Raw genomic sequence first — 19,154 nt, forward strand, 5'->3', positions numbered from 1 at the left:
CTAGAGCTGAGGCGATGATGGTAGTTCGGGAGAGGAAGGAATTCCCAGGAAGCACCTGGGCGGCTTTGTTTGCATCCAGATAATGACCAGGTGGGATTGATGTCAGAATCTGAATCAAGTCGCCCAGAGGTAGAGAGGCCGTAGGGGAAAGGAAGTAGAAAGAAAATTTGCCTTGGGAGCAGCGGAGGAGAGAAGAGGTAGAAGGCGAGGATAGAGGTGTTGGCAGTTGGGAAGTTGGGAGGGGCCCAGAAAAGTCGAGAGAGCCCAAGATTAGGTGGTGTGCCTGGACGGGTCCGATTCTTGCTCCACTTGGCAAAAGACGATTCTTCTTTCTTCGAAGTGGAATTAGGGAAAATTTGTCAGGACGAAGGAAAGAAAGACCAAGTCTGGGGAGACCGAGGGAAGATGAACGAGGTGGAAGGTGCAGACGTGGATATATTAAAAAAAGAGGCAGGAGCAAAGCCTCGCCAAATGCACGAATTACCGCACAGGTACAGGCACAGGTATTTGCAACCCGGCTGGGCTTGTACTAGACGTACTAGGCTCCGGGATAAGTGAGGCCCGATGCTCTACCGAACACCAATACCTTCTTCTATGTGCATGTGGGTTTTCCAAGGGAACGCGGCAGGTGGCAACGGACTAGAGCCTCGGGGAATCGTGGAGGGGGGTAAAGACGAGATTACGACGGTCTGGGGCAAGACTACGCAGGAAAATCAAGCGAGGATGGAAAGGATCGATACCTTTGTCGAGAATCAGATAGGCCTCCCGTCACGCTTGGAGCGGCGCCGCTATCTCCTTGGATGTGAGATGAAGAGGCCGGCCGTGGAGACGTCTGGTTAAGTATGGATGGTTGATGATGGGAACGTGAGGAGTGTCGACCGGAAGGACGTGGATCGCTATCGACAACGACCGAGGTTCGTTCTGCCATGGATTACGCCATGAGGCAGACAGGCCGTGGCCCCGGAGGAGTTGGGAGAGGGCTTGTTATCGGTATCGCCGTAAATTAATCGTAGGGTATACAGATACGTCCGGCGGGTTGGATGAGTTGCGCTATTCGGGGGGAGATCGGACTGGAGATCGGGCTGCTCTTCGGGGGGAAGAAGCAGGTCGCTTTAACGGTTAACTTAACAGGTGATCGGAACGGGATGCTCAGTGTCGCTCTCGAAAGCCCCGCTTCTATATTGTGGAGAGGAAAGGGAGGACTATATCGACAGCTCGGCGGTTCAAATTCGTCGATGTGTACCGGCGTCTATTGAAGCTCATCGCAAGTTGGGGGTTGTTACGGGATGGTGCACGAGATCAAGTTCAGCCTTCAGAGGGCAAGTTTGATGAATGACTGAGCTGAGAGCCTGAGGCGGTGGTCAAAGGTACTTTGCAATTGTGACGACTGTTGTCGTTAGGTGCTAAAACAGTGCCCGGTCTTACTCAGGGCGACTGCAGTGAAGTCTGCTACCCGCCGAATCTATTAATAAGGACTATTAAGGAGTCAAGGACCACGGAGTCATCGGTCACCGTAATGGGCGAGACACTTCAGACCAAGTGTTATACGGTGGCGCAAGGACGTGTTTCGCTGTCTGCAATCGCTTCGAGTATGCTCCACCAATTACTTCGTAATGCACCGTTTATTGGCTCTGGGGAAGGCACGCTCTGATGACGATTCCAAATGCCAAGACTTAGTGCCATTTGATAACTTCAGCGCCAAAAGTTATTCCGTCATAAAGCGAACGGTACAATTATGAGTACTATCATACTGCTACCCCGCTAAAACGGACACAACCCTATTTTTACTTTATGCATCAATTGATCTTTTGATGTCTGTTTCCTTCCATTTGGCTTTGGGGAAGAATCCAGTTGAGAAAAGATACTTCGTTACTTCCACTGATCTGGTACTCAACTGCAAGTCCCAAGATCAGTGCTAGGAAATGCTCCTTTCCTCCTCAACTTTAAAAAGACTAGGTGCTTGTCATGAATCTAACTTCAACAATTCAACGAGCATGGTGAACTTTCTATATTGATTCAATAATCAGTACGTATTACGCCATTCCCCGGTGTAAAATAGTTTCAGCTGTCCAAAGACTTCTTTCCGCCCTCGAATTCGTTCACATCGTACTCGTCAGGGTATCTCTCCAAAATGGACTTCAACTCCGCCATCTGCCTCTTCAAGTCCGGAGTCAGCTCCTCGTAGACATCCTCAAACATGGTCCTCACAGGAGGCTTCTTCTCGCGCTCAGCCTCCTTGAAAGCGTGCAACACCTCCCTCCTCAGCCTCTCCCTCGCCTCCTTCTCCTTCTCCTCGCTCCAGATACCCTGCGCCTCCATCCACTTTCGTAGCCGGATGATGGGGTTGTCCCTTCGCTTCCAATCCTCAACTTCCACCCTCGCCCTGTAGGCGAAGGAGTCGTCGGAGGTACTGTGGTGGCTCACACGGTATGTCAAGGCTTCGATAAGTACGGGCTTTCCGCCGTCTTCCAGAGCGAGTTCACGTGCCCGCTTCGTTGCCTCCCTGACCGCCCAGATGTCGTTTCCGTCGACTCGGATGGTCTCGATTCCGTATCCGATACCTCGGCTCGCAATACCATCACCACGGTATTGCTCTAGAGTGGGCGTAGAAATAGCATAGCCGTTGTTCCTGCAAATGAAGACTACGGGGCAAGACCTGGTAGCCGCCATGTTCAAGGCAGCGTGGAAGTCACCCTCACTTGCCGCGCCCTCTCCGAAGTAGACCGCCACGACACGAGGAGGTATCGTGGGATCATTTTGCCTCTGAATCTTCAGGGCGTACGCAGCACCCGATGCTTGGGGTAGCTGTGTTGCCAATGGAGAGGAGATAGTATGCTAGATTATGGTGTTAGAGCTTTGGTGGCAGCGCAATAGAGGCAAGGTGTACAGTTTGGAAACTTACAATATTCAGTTCCTTGCTTCCATAGTGAACCGGCATGTTCCGTCCTCGTCCATTATCATTCTTGTTGGCAAACAATTGAGACATGAAGTCGGTAGCTGTGAAACCCCGGTGCTTAAACACGCCCTGCTCGCGGTACTGGCAGTATATCACATCCTCCATAGTCAACGCCGACGCCGATCCGACGCAAACAGCCTCCTCACCAGCAGACACCATATAAAAGCTGACACGACCCTGGCGCTGCGCATCGAACATGACCAAGTCCATAAGCGAAATGAACAGCATATCCTCGTAAACTTTTATCACCTCCTCCGTCGACAGGTCCGGCTTGAAGGAAGTGTCGACGACGGCGCCATGCTGGTCCACGACGCGATAGGTGGGTATCGCGGCGTGATCCGACGGCTTGTCAAAGTTGAGCGTTGTTGTGAACGCACTCTTGACGGCTCCCGGGAAGGAGACGTATTCTGAATCTGGGCGCTGAGAGAGGTTGCTGGCGGCGGCGCGCTGGATGAGGAGGACCGAGGAGGGTTGCGAAGGCCGAGCGAGGGGTCTCGCAAGACGGGCAATCGCTCGCCCTCGTAGAAGCCGTGCTGAAGACATGTTTGATGGCTCTTATATTCTACCGGTGAGGATGATGGAAATTTCCCCAGGAACAGCAATTGAATGAAATGGAAGGGCAATAATTGGAATTTCACTGCTCAAACTAGAAAAAATAAACATTGAGGAGAAGTCCTCTTCCGAAGAATTCATGGTCTTGTTCTTCTTAGGCGGGCTGGCGCGGATATCCTGGACGACGTCATAAGAGCCGACGCAAAGCGAATACCCCAGCAAGCCGACGCCGAAAGCTGAGGCCGAGACTATGAAATGCCGGCTTCCCCAGCAAAAACCCGACAGAAAACGAGTCTGTCCCCGGACCCACGGTTCCTGGGGAATTCCAGAATTGGCACCTTCAATGGCTCTGATAAGGTTCTTTGTTGTTTTTTTGGCTGGAGAGTTTTGTGCCAGTCCCTTGTTTGGTGGGCACACCAAATTGGTACCCCTGGATTCACTCAGGAACACCCCACCAACCCCCCCAAGAGGAGTGCTGGAGAAGCACACTCAACGAGGAGTTGCAGACTCACGATGATCTCAAAGATAATCTCAAAGCTTCAGAACGCAGAGAGCATCATGAACGAAGGATCATTGATCCCTACAAATTTCAAACATAAATCCTCAGTAGAATAAAAACGTAAACATATCCAAACTCTCTAAACATCTCCTTCAGTCCAGCGACTCCCAAAGCAAACGTTTCCGACTCGCATCATAGAAAAACGACAAACCAAACAACTGCTCCCTACGGAATACGCAACAATGGATCCAGGAGACGGAATCGCATTGACATTCTGTGTCATTTTCATCTTGATCCTAATCGTAACGTGGTTGAGCCGCAAGAGCCTGATGAACTTCATCGTCGCCGTCCTCAGCCGCCAGCAAGAGCGAGAGCTCGAACAGCACAATGAGGATATAGAGATTGGAGTCATCCAGCGTCCTCCTCCTGCCCACCTAGCGCCTGCCAGACATCGGTCGGGATCGGTGTCTTAAAGAAGAATTGCGTTCGTGAGCTCAAGCTAGTCATGCGGTAAGTCGAGATCGATCCTCAAGCTGTGCCCCGCGCTTGGCACTCGGTTCCAGGCTCGCGGTTTGGGCGGGTGCCTGCAGGGAAAACCCAAGCCACATTGTGTGGCGGGCCCCATTTTCAGCCACACTGCGACCTTCCGGAAAAGCCCCATGCAATCATCCCATTTCGAACCTCAAGCTTCAAACTTTCCGATTTGGCGATTTCTAAAATCTCCTGCTGACGCTTGGGATAGGTTCCAGCTCAACCCCCCCAATTCGTTTTCCTTTTCAGTTTTACAATGGCGTCACGGCCGTGTCTACGCGCCGCAAGGCGTGTAGTATCACCTCTTTCCCGACAATCGATTCAATTCCGTTCCTTCTCACGATCCACATGCCTCCTCGACACCTCGACATCGCAAACAAGCGACGGCTCCTCACGAACGACACATTTCGGATTTCAGACCGTCACGGAGGAAGAAAAGACGAAGCGCGTGGCGGGCGTATTCTCCAGTGTCGCTGAGTCGTATGACAAGATGAACGATCTCATGTCTTTCGGCTGGCATAGGGTGTGGAAGTATGTCTTCCCTTCTTCTTAATCTCTCTCTCACTCTCTCTCACAACCCCCATTCCTCTTCTCTTTTTTTCCGCTCCGTGATAGTCAAGAAACCGCAAACAATTCATGGCCCCCCAAAGAAATTGAAACTACTGTGCAATTGTGCTCACCATGTAAACTTGCTCCCCCCTCAAAAGAGACCAATTCGTCTCCGGCCTCTCCGCAGGCCTCGTGCCAACAACACCCTCCTCCGACCTCCGCCTCCTCGACATCGCCGGCGGCACAGGCGACATAGCCTTCCGCCTCCTCCGCCACGCCATCGACATCCACAACCACCCCTCCGTACACCTGACCATCTCCGACATCAACCCCTCCATGCTGGCCGTTGGCCGCTCCCGCTCCGAATCCCTCCCCATCTCCCACCAGGCCGCACTCTCCTTCCTCGTCGCCGACGCTACCCAGCTGCCCGCTTCCATCCCGGATAACTCGGTCGATCTGTACACCGTCGCCTTTGGTATTCGTAACTTTACGGATATCCCTGCCGCGTTGAGGGAGGCGCACCGCGTTCTCCGCCCCGGCGGTGTCTTCGCTTGTCTTGAGTTTAGCGCCGTGCAGGGCAACCCTATCCTTGATGCCCTGTACAAGCGCTGGTCGTTTAGCGCTATTCCTTTGATCGGCCAAGTCGTTGCTGGCGATAGGGATAGCTACCAGTACCTCGTTGAGAGCATTGAGCGGTTCCCTAAGCAGGAGGAATTCCGTGATATGATTGTCGATGCGGGCTTTGCTGTTTCGGGTGACGGCTATGAGAACTTGACGAATGGCATTGCCGCCATTCACAAGGGTATCAAGCCTGTCGTGTAATTATAGAATTGTGGAGAGGAGGCCTTTGAGACGGCTGATCTTCCAGGTCTTTGCTTCTTCCATGCATCTAGTTTACGGGCATGGGCGGTATTGGGTTGAAGCCCAGGTCGGGCAATGTACATTAGTAGAATTAGATGGTCGCGAAAGATGATCATATATAAAATCCCTCTACAATCAAGCCATGCCTACATTTTTCCTCGCGTATCACTAAGCCGGAGAGAAGAAATATGCTTTACAAGTATGGATGCCAGTCACAGCTTGTAGGGAGGTGAATGATATCATCAGCGAGTTCGAGGTTTAACGCAGCATTTTTATTGTCCCTCCCTAACCCTCCGTTCATTCCGCCCCCAAAACAGCCCCGTCTTTTCAGTTACACGCACTTTCAAGATACACAAGCGAAGAGAAACAAGAAGAAAAAAGAAAGCCTTTTCTGCAGAACAAGAGGGTTCCAGTGAAGACGGTACACCACCCTGTTGCCAAGGTGAATTCGGGAGAAGGTGTGTAAAGGAACAATGATGGTTAAAACAAACAGTCCACAACCAATCTTTCAAAACCACGACGATTGTGAAACACAAGATTGGGAACAGAGGTTCCATTAGACGACACCTAGTTAACATGACAGAAAGCGCAGGAATGAGAAAATAAAAGCGCTAAAACTAAATTTCCTCCCGACTCCAAAAAACATCGCGAACCGGGAAAACAACACCCTCAAGAACGGTGACATTTTGATCCCAGAAAAAAGAGGACAAGATTTTGGAATAAAAAAGAGGAAAAAGAAAAACAAGAATAGGTACTTCGAAAGGAGTACGATACCAGACTCTGCGAGGAGTTTTGTGCTCTCCCCTCCAAAAGGTGCAGATCCTTCCATCGTATTACCAATACATAGCCGCCTTTTGGCGGATAGGAAGAAAAATATCACCGTGGTATCATTGCAGTCAAGACTAGATAATCCACTTCTTCTAAGACTTGAAAGGAGTACATCACATCTCTGCTCTTCCTCGGGCGACGTCCTCGCATTCCAAGGTTCGCAACGCAGCAGTAATACTGTAGCCGTACGAGGCTGTTGTTTTAACGTGCTTGCTATTGTTAACTCGCCTGTGACGAGCTGTCGTAGACGGTAGATAGGGGTACCGTCCACAATAGAGAGTCAAGTGATGGCGAGGGGATTGAGACGTATGGGGTTAGATGTCCTTACGACTCCGGAACAGGGGTGGCAGAAGAGGGAGCAGGCGAGGAAGCGCCGCCATCCTTCAGGCCACCTCGGCCCCTGCCTCCCCGGCTACGGTCGCCACGACCACGGCCACCCCTACCACCTCGTCGGGTGCTCTCTGAGTCGCTCGCGCCGCCACCGGCACTTCGGTAGCCGCTACCCGCGTTGGAAGAACCGCCACGACCGCTGCTGCCCCAATTCCCGGCACCGCCGCCCCTGCTGTACGGCTTGGACTCGCGGGGTTGGAAGATCTTAACGAGGGGCTTAGACCGGTCCTCCTGAGTTCGGTTCTTGATGTCATCGGGTAGTCGAGCCATAGCGGCGTCGCGTTCCTCGGTCGTCTTAAACTGGGCGACCTTGTTCGATGCACCCCACTTCTCGATCTTGAGAATCTTGGCTTTATCCTCATCTGTGAAGAGATCACGGGCCTGGTCATCGGTGCTAACGTTCATAATGAAAAGGCCGATGATTTCCTGCGCTGGTGTCTTGGGCGCTGGCGAGGCCGACGTTTCGGGTGTAGGGGTGGATCCATTAGCCGCAGGGGCCTGCTTCTCGGGCTCTTTGGTAGGAGCAGGCTGGGGAGTAACGACTTTAGGTTGAGCGCTGGCAGGGGCCGGAGAAGGAACAGCGGGCTTAGGCTGCTGGGCCGCAGGTGCTTGTCGGCTGGGGGCGGCAGCAGGAGGCGCGGGCTGTTGGCTGGCCTGGGGGTTGGGGGAAGATACTGCAGGTGAAGCCGGCGCTGGCTGTACGGGGATGGACGCGGGTGGCTGCTTTGATCCACGGTGGGCAAAGTTGAAGCCTTGGGCACGCATCTCGGTACCAATCCTTCCATCCTGGATCTCGAGGACAAGCCAGCCAAAGGCGGCATCTGCAAGGTTGAAGTTCCACATGTTCTTGAAAGCGCTCTCATCGACCTGGCCAAGAGCTGTCTGGCCGGCGACGGGGCCTCCGAAGGGGTTACCTCCAGCGGCAGTAGTAGGCATCTTTTCAACGATCTGAAGAGCGTTCTTGAGCAGATTTTGCTGTGCCTCGTTCTGCTGAATGGCGGGCTCTACTTCACCCTTGACCGTCTCCCAGACGTCGTTGAAAGAGGCCTTGGACGCGGCAAGCTTACCACGGTAGTGATCGAGAGTCGGGTTCACACTGAATTCATTGTAGGAGCTGCCATAACGGAAGTGAAGACCGGCGGAGATGGAAAAGTCGGCCTTGAGAGTGACGGAAAGCTGGTTGAGGATGCCCTCCCGCGCAGGCGAAGCGTGGGTAACGAAGATCCTGGTCTCGGTTGGATCGTAAACTCGATTTGCCGTGTCGATGAGCTCGCCCATTTGGAGCAAAGTGGTCCACATGGTACCCTGGCCACCAGCGATCGTGGTTCGGCCCTCACCATTGTCGAAGAGCTTGTGCATGACAACGGCACCACCTAGACCCAAGAGCCTCAGCTTGACACCTCCAATCTCTAGGAGCATGGATCGGGCCTCGTCGATGATGTGGAGGTTGTGCACCTTGTATTCGCCGGATCGAAACCTCTCCAGCACTCGGACGTCCTCACAAGCTCCCCATACTGTGTACACAGGCACGTCAAGCTTCAGCTCGCCACTGAGCAAGAGGGGAAGCTCGGATAAAGGGAGATCGTGGGGGGCGAAGCGAGTCTTGACGGGGCTGGGGCCGGCTTGGATAGCCTTCTTGACGGTCTCGGAGATCAGAGGGGAATATTGGGCGACATGCTTAAGGGTCCTAAAGACGATCAAATCGTTAGCATCACCATCCAAAGCTGATGACACCAAAATGCATTGGACCCGGGACGGGTTATGTGAGCGAGTGGGAAGCAACAAACTTTTCCGCAATCCTCTCGAGAGAAGTGTCGTCGTAGAAACCGAAATCGCCAGTATGGATGATGTGATCGGCACGGGCGTTCTTGGCGAGCTCGTTAAGGGAACGAAGGTTTCCTACAAGCAAGAACGGTTAACAAAAGCTCATTCCCTTTTCTCTGGGTGATTCGGAACGTAAGATTCGGTATAGGGGAGATGGGCGCACCTCGAACATCGGCTATGCAAAGTACTCGGATTGGGCCAGTCTGAATTATTCGGCCCTGATTGGGCAGCAGAGGGGCGGCACCCGGGGGAAGATTGGTGGCTCCATTAGGCAGGTAGCCTGAATTGTTGTAGATACGAGGCTGGCGAGATCGGCGAGTCATTAGTATCAAATTTCAAGATGATGTTTGGTCTGATGAAGTAGGCGAGGGGAGAAAAGATGCGCCGGGTAGGGAAGAAAGCGTAATTATGAGCCTGTCGACGAAAGAGATGGAGGAAGGAAAGGAGGGATTATCTGTCGACGGCTGGGCAGAGGAGACGGACGAGGCGGAGGTAGGTAAATGTCGCAAAAGCTTCCTTGCCTGTGCGAGGCGCTCAAGCAGAGCTAGACATGGGCTGACGCAGGTGACGTGGAAGCTTGATAAATTACTTACAGCGGCCATCCTAGGGGAAGAAAAAAAAATCGGGCGAGCTCAAAGAAAGTCGTCAAAGGAAGATTGCAGAAGAGGCGTGGAAGAATCCGGCGAGGAGGAGGAGGGGATGTTTCGGGATGGGGTTGAGTGCTGCTAGCCTGGCCTTTCGAAAGGAGAGACCTCAGGCAAGCTTTGGGTTAAAACGATTCGATTCAAGAGGAAATGGGCGTCGGAGTCTTCGCGATATCGATCGCGTCGGCGGGTCGGGGGTATCAAGAGAGAGCTAGGAGAAATGTGTGGAAGGTCGATTTGATGGGGGAAGGTTCGGATGGGGGATGAAGAAAAAGGGAGGGTTTAGAGAAGAGGTCGGGATGCAGCACGAGGCTGGGTTGGTGATGATCTAGGAAAATATCAAACGCTGAATGGGGACAAAAAATTCCTTGGGACTGGATTGGTACAATTTGGCAGTGAGGAACTGAGAGCGGACCAGGGTTTGGGAAGGAGTCGACAGCCTCAAGAATCAACGTTCAATTCCAAAGGTGCAGTGCCACTTCGCCTGCAATGTCCCAATGAAGTATGAAGTGGACCGAGCGGCTTCCTACAATGAAGTTGCGTGGGGAGAATACAGAGGTACAGTGGGTTTTGAGATTAATCTTCATAAAATTGTGAAATGTGCTGTTGTGTTTGCCCATCGTATTAGGGGGCATCCACCAATTATTTTGTACTATTAATTAGCACAGTGTTGTCAAGCCGCATGAGCAGGTGTCGAGCGGCAAAATATCGGTAGATACTCGCCTGACCTTCACTGACTGGACTGGGCATTTGATTCCTCCTCAACCTCTGGACATGGATCTTCATCCGATGAGTACGCTCAACTACCTCTCCCGATCTGATTGATAAGATGAGATGATGTCGACAATAATTCAAGCTCGCTCTGAACTAGACACCCGGCCAGCCTCTCGAATTGCTAGAGTCACAGTACATTCGAAAGGAGGGAGAACCAATATCGAGACGTCCAGAAGCAGCCTCAGAGACTTGATTAACATTTGTGTTTCCTTCCCCTCAGCTTAAAAGTCCTCGATGGTAGCACGGAAATCCTAAGAAATTCGACCTGCTTATCTTGATTGTGACCGTGATTGTTGGCGTCTTTCCTTTGCCCTTTCTTTGTCTTAACTGCTGAGACAAACACTCTTCTCATCAAAGGGCAACGCTTATATCCATACACCCACCAGCAAACCCAGACACACAACGACTACACAAACGCATGATCCAGGACCAAGTATTTGAAAACAGTAGAGCCAACCTTAGGAAACAATGTTGGTTACCTCCACAATTTGGAATTCTGGCAATATCTCATGTTTCCCTATGTGCCGCGCCAGAAAGCTATACACACACACTCTCTCTCTCTCCATTCCCGCTGCATCTTGTTCATTTCCTTCTTCGACAACCACTCATTCCGCATTTCATTCCTAGAAATATAAAGGAAAAGGGACCAAAATAAGCAAAAGACGGCCTAAAACGGAGGGAAAGGGAAGAAGGGAGAGGCGAGGAACGAGAAGTAAAACAAGAAAAAGGAGATAAAACCGCGCCTGAAATAAAATAGATAAAGAAATAGACATCTTCGTACAAAAGGAAAAAATGTTTCAGACTCCCCATCACATAAAAAAAAAAGAAAAGAAAAACGTTTACACCTCCTCCTTTCCTCCGGTTCCCAATGAAAATAAAACGCCGCCCTGATGCATGAAGAAGATGTTGGTAAGCTTTCGGAGATACATTCATACACGCACAATAGAAACTCCCGATCCTTGCTGTAGTTCTCTTCCCGTCATCCAATCCTCCATGAATGCACCAAGTCTCCCGCGCACTCTGCTTCGTCCTTCCTTTCCGCAGCGGATCTTGCAAGGCTTCAACTTAGGCAACTCGGGTCCCAGGAGTAAAGGGGCATTATGTTCGAGTCGGCACACCTCTCGACGAGGATTTAGCTGTGAAGAAAAGAGGAACAGAGCACCATCACAGCTTTCCCAGAGGAGGCTACCACAAATCCCCCCTTCGACTGTCGTCACCATCCTGCTTGTTCCCGTAAGCGTAGTAGTCTTTGCCTCCCTGCTGCTGTCCATAGTTGCCATCATGGCCACCGTAAGAGTTCCCATGATCCCTCGGATCATTCTGATCGCTGTGCTCATCGTAGTCATAAATATGAGTGTCATCCATATAATCGACGCTCTCGTCTGCAGCATGCGCCTCGCCATATTGCGCCTGGTTTGCATCCTGATAAACCGCCCAAGTTAGCGAACTACTGTCTTCAAGGGACTTATGTTAACTCGCTTACCCTATGGTAGTCAAATGTATATCGGTCGATGCTATCCTGATTACCCTGCATCTGCATCTGCTGCTGTTGCTCCGCAAGATACTGATTCTCCTGCTCCTTCCTCCTCCGCTCCTCCTCGAGCCGCCTCTGCTGCGGGGAAACGGGGATCTGCATCTGCGGATGCATGGCCTGCACGATGGCGAGGTAGTTGTACATGAAGTTACTGAGCAGGACCTGACTATGCAGCGACCTGCGCGGGTTGGCGAGCTTGATGTGGGCCATGCGGTAGATGGCGCGCTCCTCCAAGAGGGGGAATCGAGTCCACGGGTAGTCCATGTCCGGTCGTAGCGGTCGGTAAGGGGGCTCCTCGGAGACTTTCCGACTGTGGCTCTTCTTGCCGCTTTCCTTTTCGCTTTTCTTCTTGCTGCCGCCGAACAGGCTGGAAAATATGTTGCCGTCCTTCTCTTTCCTGGAGTCGGACTTGCGGTTGCTTTCCTTCTTCCTATCTTCGTTGGTTTTGTTGTTGTCCGGGCTGTCCCTGTCGAGAAGGAGGCTCTCGCGGCCCTTGGATACAGCATTTTCAATAGATGTCTGGATGACGTCGAGGCGCACATTGCTCTCCACGAACCCTTTACTCTTGGACTTCTTATGGTCGTCGTCCTTCTTCTTCTTGTCGTCCCCCTTGAACCACTTCCAGCCCGACTTGGAGGAGGTCGTACTGCCGGCGTCGTCGTCCTTGTCTCGCTTGCTCTTCCTGTCGTGCTTCTTGTCGTCTCCAGTGTAGGTCGGGATGTAGGTGAGGGTGTCGGTTCGGCTGGATCGGCCATCGGCGAGAACCGGGGTGGAGTTGGGGCTCATCTCGCTTGGGCTCGAGGCGGTCTTGGTTGCCTGGGACTGCGGAGATGCTTGAGCTTGTCGCGCAACTGCTTGACGTTTGCTTGATTTCGCTGGTGGCTCATCGGGGATTATCGGCTGCTGCTGCTGTTGCTTAATCTGTTGTTGTTGTTGAGGTTGGGTTGTGAGCATCTGGGCTCCGGCTTTCTGGGAGGATGATCTTTGGGGGAAGCGTTGTGTAGTAGAGAGAGTCTCCTCGGGAGGTGTTTCTATTATTTGGGGAACTGGGCTGCTGGTTCCGTCAACCTGGAATGTACGGTTTTGTGAAGAGGCAGTGGCATCTTTCGCGGTTGGTGTTGTTGCGTCTGCTGTGGTAGGTGATGCAGTGATTGGCGACCCTGAATCTTGGGAGAGTTTGTGCTGTCTCCGCAAAGGGCGGTTTGGTCGTGAGTAATTTTCAGAGATTGGCTCTGACTGCGTTCGAGAGAGGCCGTGGCCCGGCGGTGCCGTTGGAGGTGGGAGCTGACCATCGTCACCTGCTGCCTCAGCTGCCTCGGCTTGCCGTGAAGCGATGCGTTTCGAAAATGGAAGTTTGTTACTGCGTAAACTTCCCCCTTTCCTGTATTGCGTTCGGGTTGATCTTCGCAGCCCCGCACCGGGCGGCATCGGCAGGATGGGCATATCTTCGATGTTGGACTCCGCACCGAGTTCTTGCATCTTCGACTCCTGGGTGAGTTTCTGCACGACCTTGCTCGGGTCCTTGACCAGTTCGTCAATAGTTAACTCCGGCGTCGATCGACCGCTACCCTGGCGCCCTAGCCTCTCGGCACCGTCTACAAAGCCTGAGCCTCCGCTGGCTCCAGAGGGGTCGATCTGCCTCGACAGCATGGATTTCTTCCTCCTCAAACCAGCCGAGTTGCTACGGGCTAAGCCGTCATCCTCCGACAGGGATGACTCGCTCGCAGACCTCCTTTTGATAGACTGTACCCTCTTCTCCAAAAAGGACTTGAACTCCATGGGTGCCAACTCAGGGTGGACCCTAGCAGGTACCCATAATAACCTGGAGGGGTCGGCCTCGTCGTCGCCGCCCGAAGGAGCAATGGAAGGCATGGCCATGAGGGACATGGCCGAAAAGGGTAGCATGTCAGGGTCATTGTTGTTCCCCACATCCATCGACATCCTCCTGAGAGCCTGGAGATTACTGAGCTCCTGGGCGATATCATTTGGATTGTCAATATTCGTCAGGGCAAACTGAGACGTGGCGGGGTCGGCCTGCACATCCTTTAGTGATAGGGTCGGTGACAGCGGCGGCATGCCGCTCGAATCGAAGGACGTGCTTAGGCGATTCGGGATCCTGGTGGGCATCGTCTGGGCCTTCTTTAGCGCGGCGTTGGCAGCGTTGGCAGTGTTGGCGGAATTGGGGCTTAGGAACCCTGTGTTGTCGGACGTCGATCGTTCGAGAGAGGGTCGCGTTTCCGAGTTGTTGGGCGTGGCTCCCCTGGTTAGTTGCTCGGTGTATGGGGTTTGCATGAAGCTGAGCGGTCGCCCGCCGACGGAATGTCGGTGGGGCTGGTCGAGCGATGAATCGTCATCCTCGTCATCGTACAACGTGCCGATGGCTTCTGTTACGTGGTGGCTCGGATCTGATATGGACAGCTTGTTGGAATGGCCGCGACGGCTGGAAAAGCTTGCGCCAACTTGGTTGGGTCGAGATGAGGTCTGCACAAAGAAGCGAATGAGACACATGTTAGTCCAAACAGGTAAAACAACATGTGTATTCTTGACAACGATTTAGGGAGGCATGGCAAGGGAAGGCCACATTTGTCGGGCTCCTGGGGATGTGTTGTTGCCTGTTACGAAGGGGGGAGAGCCCGGCCTATAGATCTCATAGACCAAGACCAAGGAGCGGGCCATTCCTGCCTATCGACGGTTGACAGGGCAGAGGGGGGACACAGTAAGGCAATGTTATGGGCATCTCGACATATAACGCTGGAACGAACCATCATCGAGGATCAAAGTCTGGCCCTGAACTGGGCAAAGTGCCAAATAAGCGGCCTTTCAGACTTTAAAACTCCGATCTCTTTTCCCCCTTTGCTGTACACGAAAGTATGCACGCTCTCTCTCTCCTTCGAATGGGGGGGGGGGATTCTTCAGGATTGTCGGTTCGTCATGAGGATAAAGGAAGGGGGTGGTTGAGGAAACAGCACGGATATTCAAGGTCGTCGCACACTAAGGAGGCAGGGCAGAATGGGCTTGTCGTTTTATTTCCTCAAACGTGACGCTTCGACGAGGGGGGAGATTCGGTCAGGAGACGATTATATTGGGCATGCGTCGCATGTGGTCGCTGATGGCAAAGGGCTCGCGAAACGCGCTTTTCTTGGATAGGGAGGCTCAAGGAGGGGAAGTTGAGTGGAATTAAGCGGCGTGGTCGTCCACAGGAGGCGAGGCGAAAGACCGGGGATGTTGTATGCAAAACTAGGAACTAGGCTTAGCGGTGCCGAGATGGATGGAATCGTCCACCGTCTCTACTCCGTACATGCAGAGAAAGTTGGGGGTGGGAATTTTCTGTAGATTTGGTAGTGACAGAGCACTGAGCGCTGAGGCGAGTAGGAGTAACTTTGTCGCTCTGGAGAGCCTGGATGGACTGGACAATAACTACCTAACTTAGCCACGACTCCACGAGTAACGGGCAAGTATCGATAATTCAAAATGGAGCCAAATGTACTTGTCGTGCAGCCCACGCTGAACAAGCAAGAGACAACATTGAAGAGACGGGGAAGTTCAATGTTATGGGTGCAGTACTATTCTAAACTAGTCGAAGTATGACCCACGGTAGTCACGTACAAGGTACCGGAAGGGAGGGATTGGGTGGCTCTGGTAGTGGAGGCAGGGGCGGATAATACCACCATAAGATATTCGACGATCGGGACAAGGGGATCAGAGCGAAGCTGCAAAGTAAAGCAGAACAATTTGGAGAACGAGGTATTCTAACACCACGAAAATAGAGGACATCGCCTCTTGCTGTCTGTTGTCGACAAAAATCTACACTATTTCGCACACTCCAACACTATCTTTGTAAATGACCAAGATCTAAGAATAAATGTACATGTCAATAGTCCAAATAGGAGTGTTGACTCAGGTACCCCCGAGACTCCACCGACTCAACTAAACATTTGCCCACTGTGCATTGCGTCTGTAAAATTGGATGGCTTTCGATGTTCCCAATTAAGGCAGAAAGTGCTTACGGCGGCTGCCGTCCAAACTCCAAAAGCAACACCCCCGTCTCCCGCTCCTCTAGTGGCTTCCGGTGGGGATTTTTCTTTTTATTGAAGAAGTTTTTTTTCTTTTTCTATTCCATTCCATCCTCTGGTGACTTTGCTTTCTTTTGGGCTTCCGTCAACTCCGTAGCTAAGGTCCCACTCGATTGGGGAAAATGGATCTTCTCGGCTTGAGAGCGGCTACCAATCCAGTACCCACTAATGGCTACGAAAGACATTGAAGTTATTCAATGGATTGCACCACAAAGTCGATGCAATGGATCACGGCCCGGAGTCACCAACTCGAGCATCACGTGCCTGGGTCGAAATGGCTCTCTCTCCATTCTCCCCCTCAGCTTCATTATGTAAAGAGGAGAGGTACACTTCCTCTGATGGAGGGCGGGGAGGGCAGGCAAAGTATGCCAGGTGACGATGAGATATGACTTACTGGTTGGACGTGATTGGAGACGGATATTAGTATGTGGTCTGGAGTTGGCGTTGCAGAGCGGCAGAGGCAGCCACCAGCACAGTCACCACAATGCATCATCACCCATCATCTCATCCAGCGTTCCTAGGTTGCAATAATATCGAGCGCAGTGCGTTGCAGTATTATCCATTCTCCACCGTCGGCGTGGTGCCTAAACTAGAACGCCGCATTACTCACGTGCATCCTCAACGTATCGGTACATTGATCGGTTGTAACATTACCTCACACTTCAAAATTCGATAGAGATGTTCTCGTAGCTTCGGACGAGACGAGGGTAGAGTTGCAAACGGACCCGTCCCATCAAGGTCCGAGAAATAAGGGGGCGTTTCCACTCAAGGAAACAACGAAGAATATGATCATTCAATGTGTGATTCAAAAGCCGCCGTGTAATCTCAATACTTGACAAAATCGAGCGCTTCCGTCTTCATCGGCCTATCACAGCCTGTGGCAACGACCCATCAAATTCCCAAGACATCCAGTAAATATTCAAATGGCCAAATAGTCTCGAAGCATTTGATACGAAGTGCGAACAATTTGAAGTAATAGTACGAAGTAGTAGTCTATTAATTGCATTCAGGGGCAAAACAATGGCACCTCTCATCATCCAGCAAGACCTCCCTCGACCAAGACATCCCAAAGTGCTAAAATTGGCGTTTGTCCTCGTGCCTGGTTTTCCATTCTTAGAGCCCCCGGCATCGAACTCCCCTGTGCAGGGCTGGACTGGCCCCTGGAGCAAGGTGCAAGCCACTGCCAGGCACTGGAGATCCTTTGACTGCCGTCCAACCCTATCATTTAGGCTCCTGCCTCATCTGGATCCAGCAAGATCAGTGGCTGGACCCGGATCTCCGGCCCTAAGCCGAATGAGCCCTCTGGAGGTACGAAGCACTGCAATGTTAGCACACTAAGTGGCTGAGGAGAGCAATTGTCAGCGTCTTGGTCTCCTTTGTAAGAGTTCAACTGTCGAGTGGATGCCCTGTCTGACAGAAACGCAGAAGCTATGCGCGATTATCCAGTGGGTTCCGTTAATGGGGTTTCCATCAGAGGCGAAGTCCCAACCCAGTTTCCTTCGGAAAAATGGCCTAGTGGCCCAATGGCAAGGCGTTTGACTACGAATCAAAAGATTGCAGGTTCGATCCCTGCCTAGATCATTCTTTTTGCCTTTTCTCCATATTCTCTCGGCTCCTTCTTGTAGTTGGCTCGGCACGTTATTATATCAAATCGAGTTTGATACGATTACTAGTCAATGATGAAACAATTTTTGTGGAATATATCGTATTGAATGGCTCTGCTCGGAGATGCTCTTCTTCCCAAAATGCCCATCCTGCCTACCTCCCTCACTCGCCTAGAGAAACAAAGAGCCCAATCCCAGTGACCGGCAGAGACGGATGTGTTTTCCTCCCCCGAGCACAAATTCCTCTCAAACGGGTGGTATCGTGTCTTGTTGACTGTGTGCTTGATTGTTTTGCTGACTGTTTTGCGGAAACTCAAATATCTGCTGTAACTCTTCCATAGTATACGGGATCCGTAATCTCTGTGGTCTCATTCTCACCTCCCGGATGAGAAAGTCCACGTCGCGCTGGAGATCTGACATCTGGCGTGTCGCGATTCGTTGGTGGAGTAAGGATAGGTCGGGCGGCGGCATCGGAAACCTCATTCTTTGCGAATAATCTCGGACTATATGCGCATGCGCAACGTGGCCTCTTTTGTAAAGGAGGTAGTGTTCGAAGAACCACCAGAGCAAGGTACAGAAGGTTAGGACGACGGCGGCGATGTTTATGCAGGCTGTGAGGAGTTGGATACGGAGTTGCGATCTTGCCAGCGCCAGGTTTTCCCCTATTTTCAAAGGTCAAATTGTTATCCACTAAAAAGAAGTCGTGCTCTTGTATTATGCGGAAGTCGGGGAGCTGGCTAGTGGAAGGAACAGTGCGTCCCGGGATAGGGAGAGAAACAAAGAGATACGGGCATAGGAATCAACCGCGGAAGGGGGGTAACTCACTGGCTAGTATTTCGGCAAGTTGTTCGTTGTCCATCCCTAGGTGCTTGACTCGAAACCTTCATGGGCGGAAAACAACAGATGCCCCTGGGGGGCGATGCTGTTGGGAAGATAGAACTACAGGCACCTCGATACTCTCCTGAAGGCCTCCCGGCCTGTTCTCCTCCGTTTTGGTGGCGATGGGCGTCGTGACCAGGCGAGGGAGGGTCGGCGTCGAGCGGATCGATACATGGGTGTGATATTTCGGATAAGGAATATTTGTTTATCAAGAGATTGTCGAAATTATGAATCATGGAGCCGGGGACGAGAGGGATGAAGTGGCGGCGTTTGCCATGACAATGAATATCGTTTCGGGCTTAGAACGGGGTGTACGATGGAGTCTGATGTTGGGTCCCAGGGATGGACTGAAAAATGTAGTTCGGAGGCAGATCAATGTCGTAGCAATGGATCAAGGCATCAATGGATCAATGGAGCACGAACCTGCCAAAGCCTCACGATATCGGCCGAGCTATTGAAGCAGGCACAGTCAAGGGCTCAGTCTTGGACGTCAAAGTACCGTTTGTAAGCGCTACGTACCCTCGATGTTGACATCATCGGCGCGACTTCGCTTTCCGGGGGTTAATCTTCGTCATCTCCCATTGCCATCTCCTTCCAGAGGGGACGTAGTCAAGTTGTTGAGGTGGACTTTCCGGACAAAGAGTAGTGGGCTTCGA

The 19,154-nt window shown here is 52.0% G+C and overlaps 4 protein-coding genes across 4 annotated transcripts; 1 reads left to right on the plus strand and 3 right to left on the minus strand.

Moving 5' to 3' along the window:
* Positions 1–2,061: 2,061 nt before the first annotated feature.
* On the minus strand, positions 2,062–3,499 carry SAPIO_CDS8216 (2-oxoisovalerate dehydrogenase subunit alpha, mitochondrial; the record flags this gene model as incomplete). Its single annotated transcript, XM_016789900.1, has 2 exons — positions 2,062–2,835; positions 2,903–3,499. 2 exons carry the CDS (start codon positions 3,497–3,499, stop codon positions 2,062–2,064), a joined length of 1,371 nt encoding a protein of 456 aa, XP_016640163.1.
* Positions 3,500–4,249: 750 nt separating this feature from the next.
* Positions 4,250–5,909, plus strand: SAPIO_CDS8217 (2-methoxy-6-polyprenyl-1,4-benzoquinol methylase; the record flags this gene model as incomplete). The annotated part of the gene is made up of 3 exons (XM_016789901.1): positions 4,250–4,414; positions 4,957–5,069; positions 5,246–5,909. 3 exons carry the CDS (start codon positions 4,250–4,252, stop codon positions 5,907–5,909), a joined length of 942 nt encoding a protein of 313 aa, XP_016640164.1.
* A 1,191-nt stretch (positions 5,910–7,100) lies between these two features.
* SAPIO_CDS8218 (Ubiquitinyl hydrolase 1) lies at positions 7,101–9,592 on the minus strand (the record flags this gene model as incomplete). Its single annotated transcript, XM_016789902.1, has 4 exons — positions 7,101–8,853; positions 8,954–9,065; positions 9,154–9,292; positions 9,584–9,592. 4 exons carry the CDS (start codon positions 9,590–9,592, stop codon positions 7,101–7,103), a joined length of 2,013 nt encoding a protein of 670 aa, XP_016640165.1.
* Positions 9,593–11,593: 2,001 nt separating this feature from the next.
* SAPIO_CDS8219 (Uncharacterized protein) lies at positions 11,594–14,450 on the minus strand (the record flags this gene model as incomplete). Its single annotated transcript, XM_016789903.1, has 2 exons — positions 11,594–11,830; positions 11,892–14,450. The coding sequence occupies 2 exons, from the start codon at positions 14,448–14,450 to the stop codon at positions 11,594–11,596; spliced, it is 2,796 nt and encodes a 931-aa protein (XP_016640166.1).
* Positions 14,451–19,154: the final 4,704 nt, after the last annotated feature.

The sequence above is a fragment of the Scedosporium apiospermum genome (genome assembly GCF_000732125.1).
Source record: "Scedosporium apiospermum strain IHEM 14462 chromosome Unknown SEQ_SAPIO_0121, whole genome shotgun sequence".
NCBI classification, from domain to species: Eukaryota; Fungi; Ascomycota; class Sordariomycetes; order Microascales; family Microascaceae; genus Scedosporium; species Scedosporium apiospermum.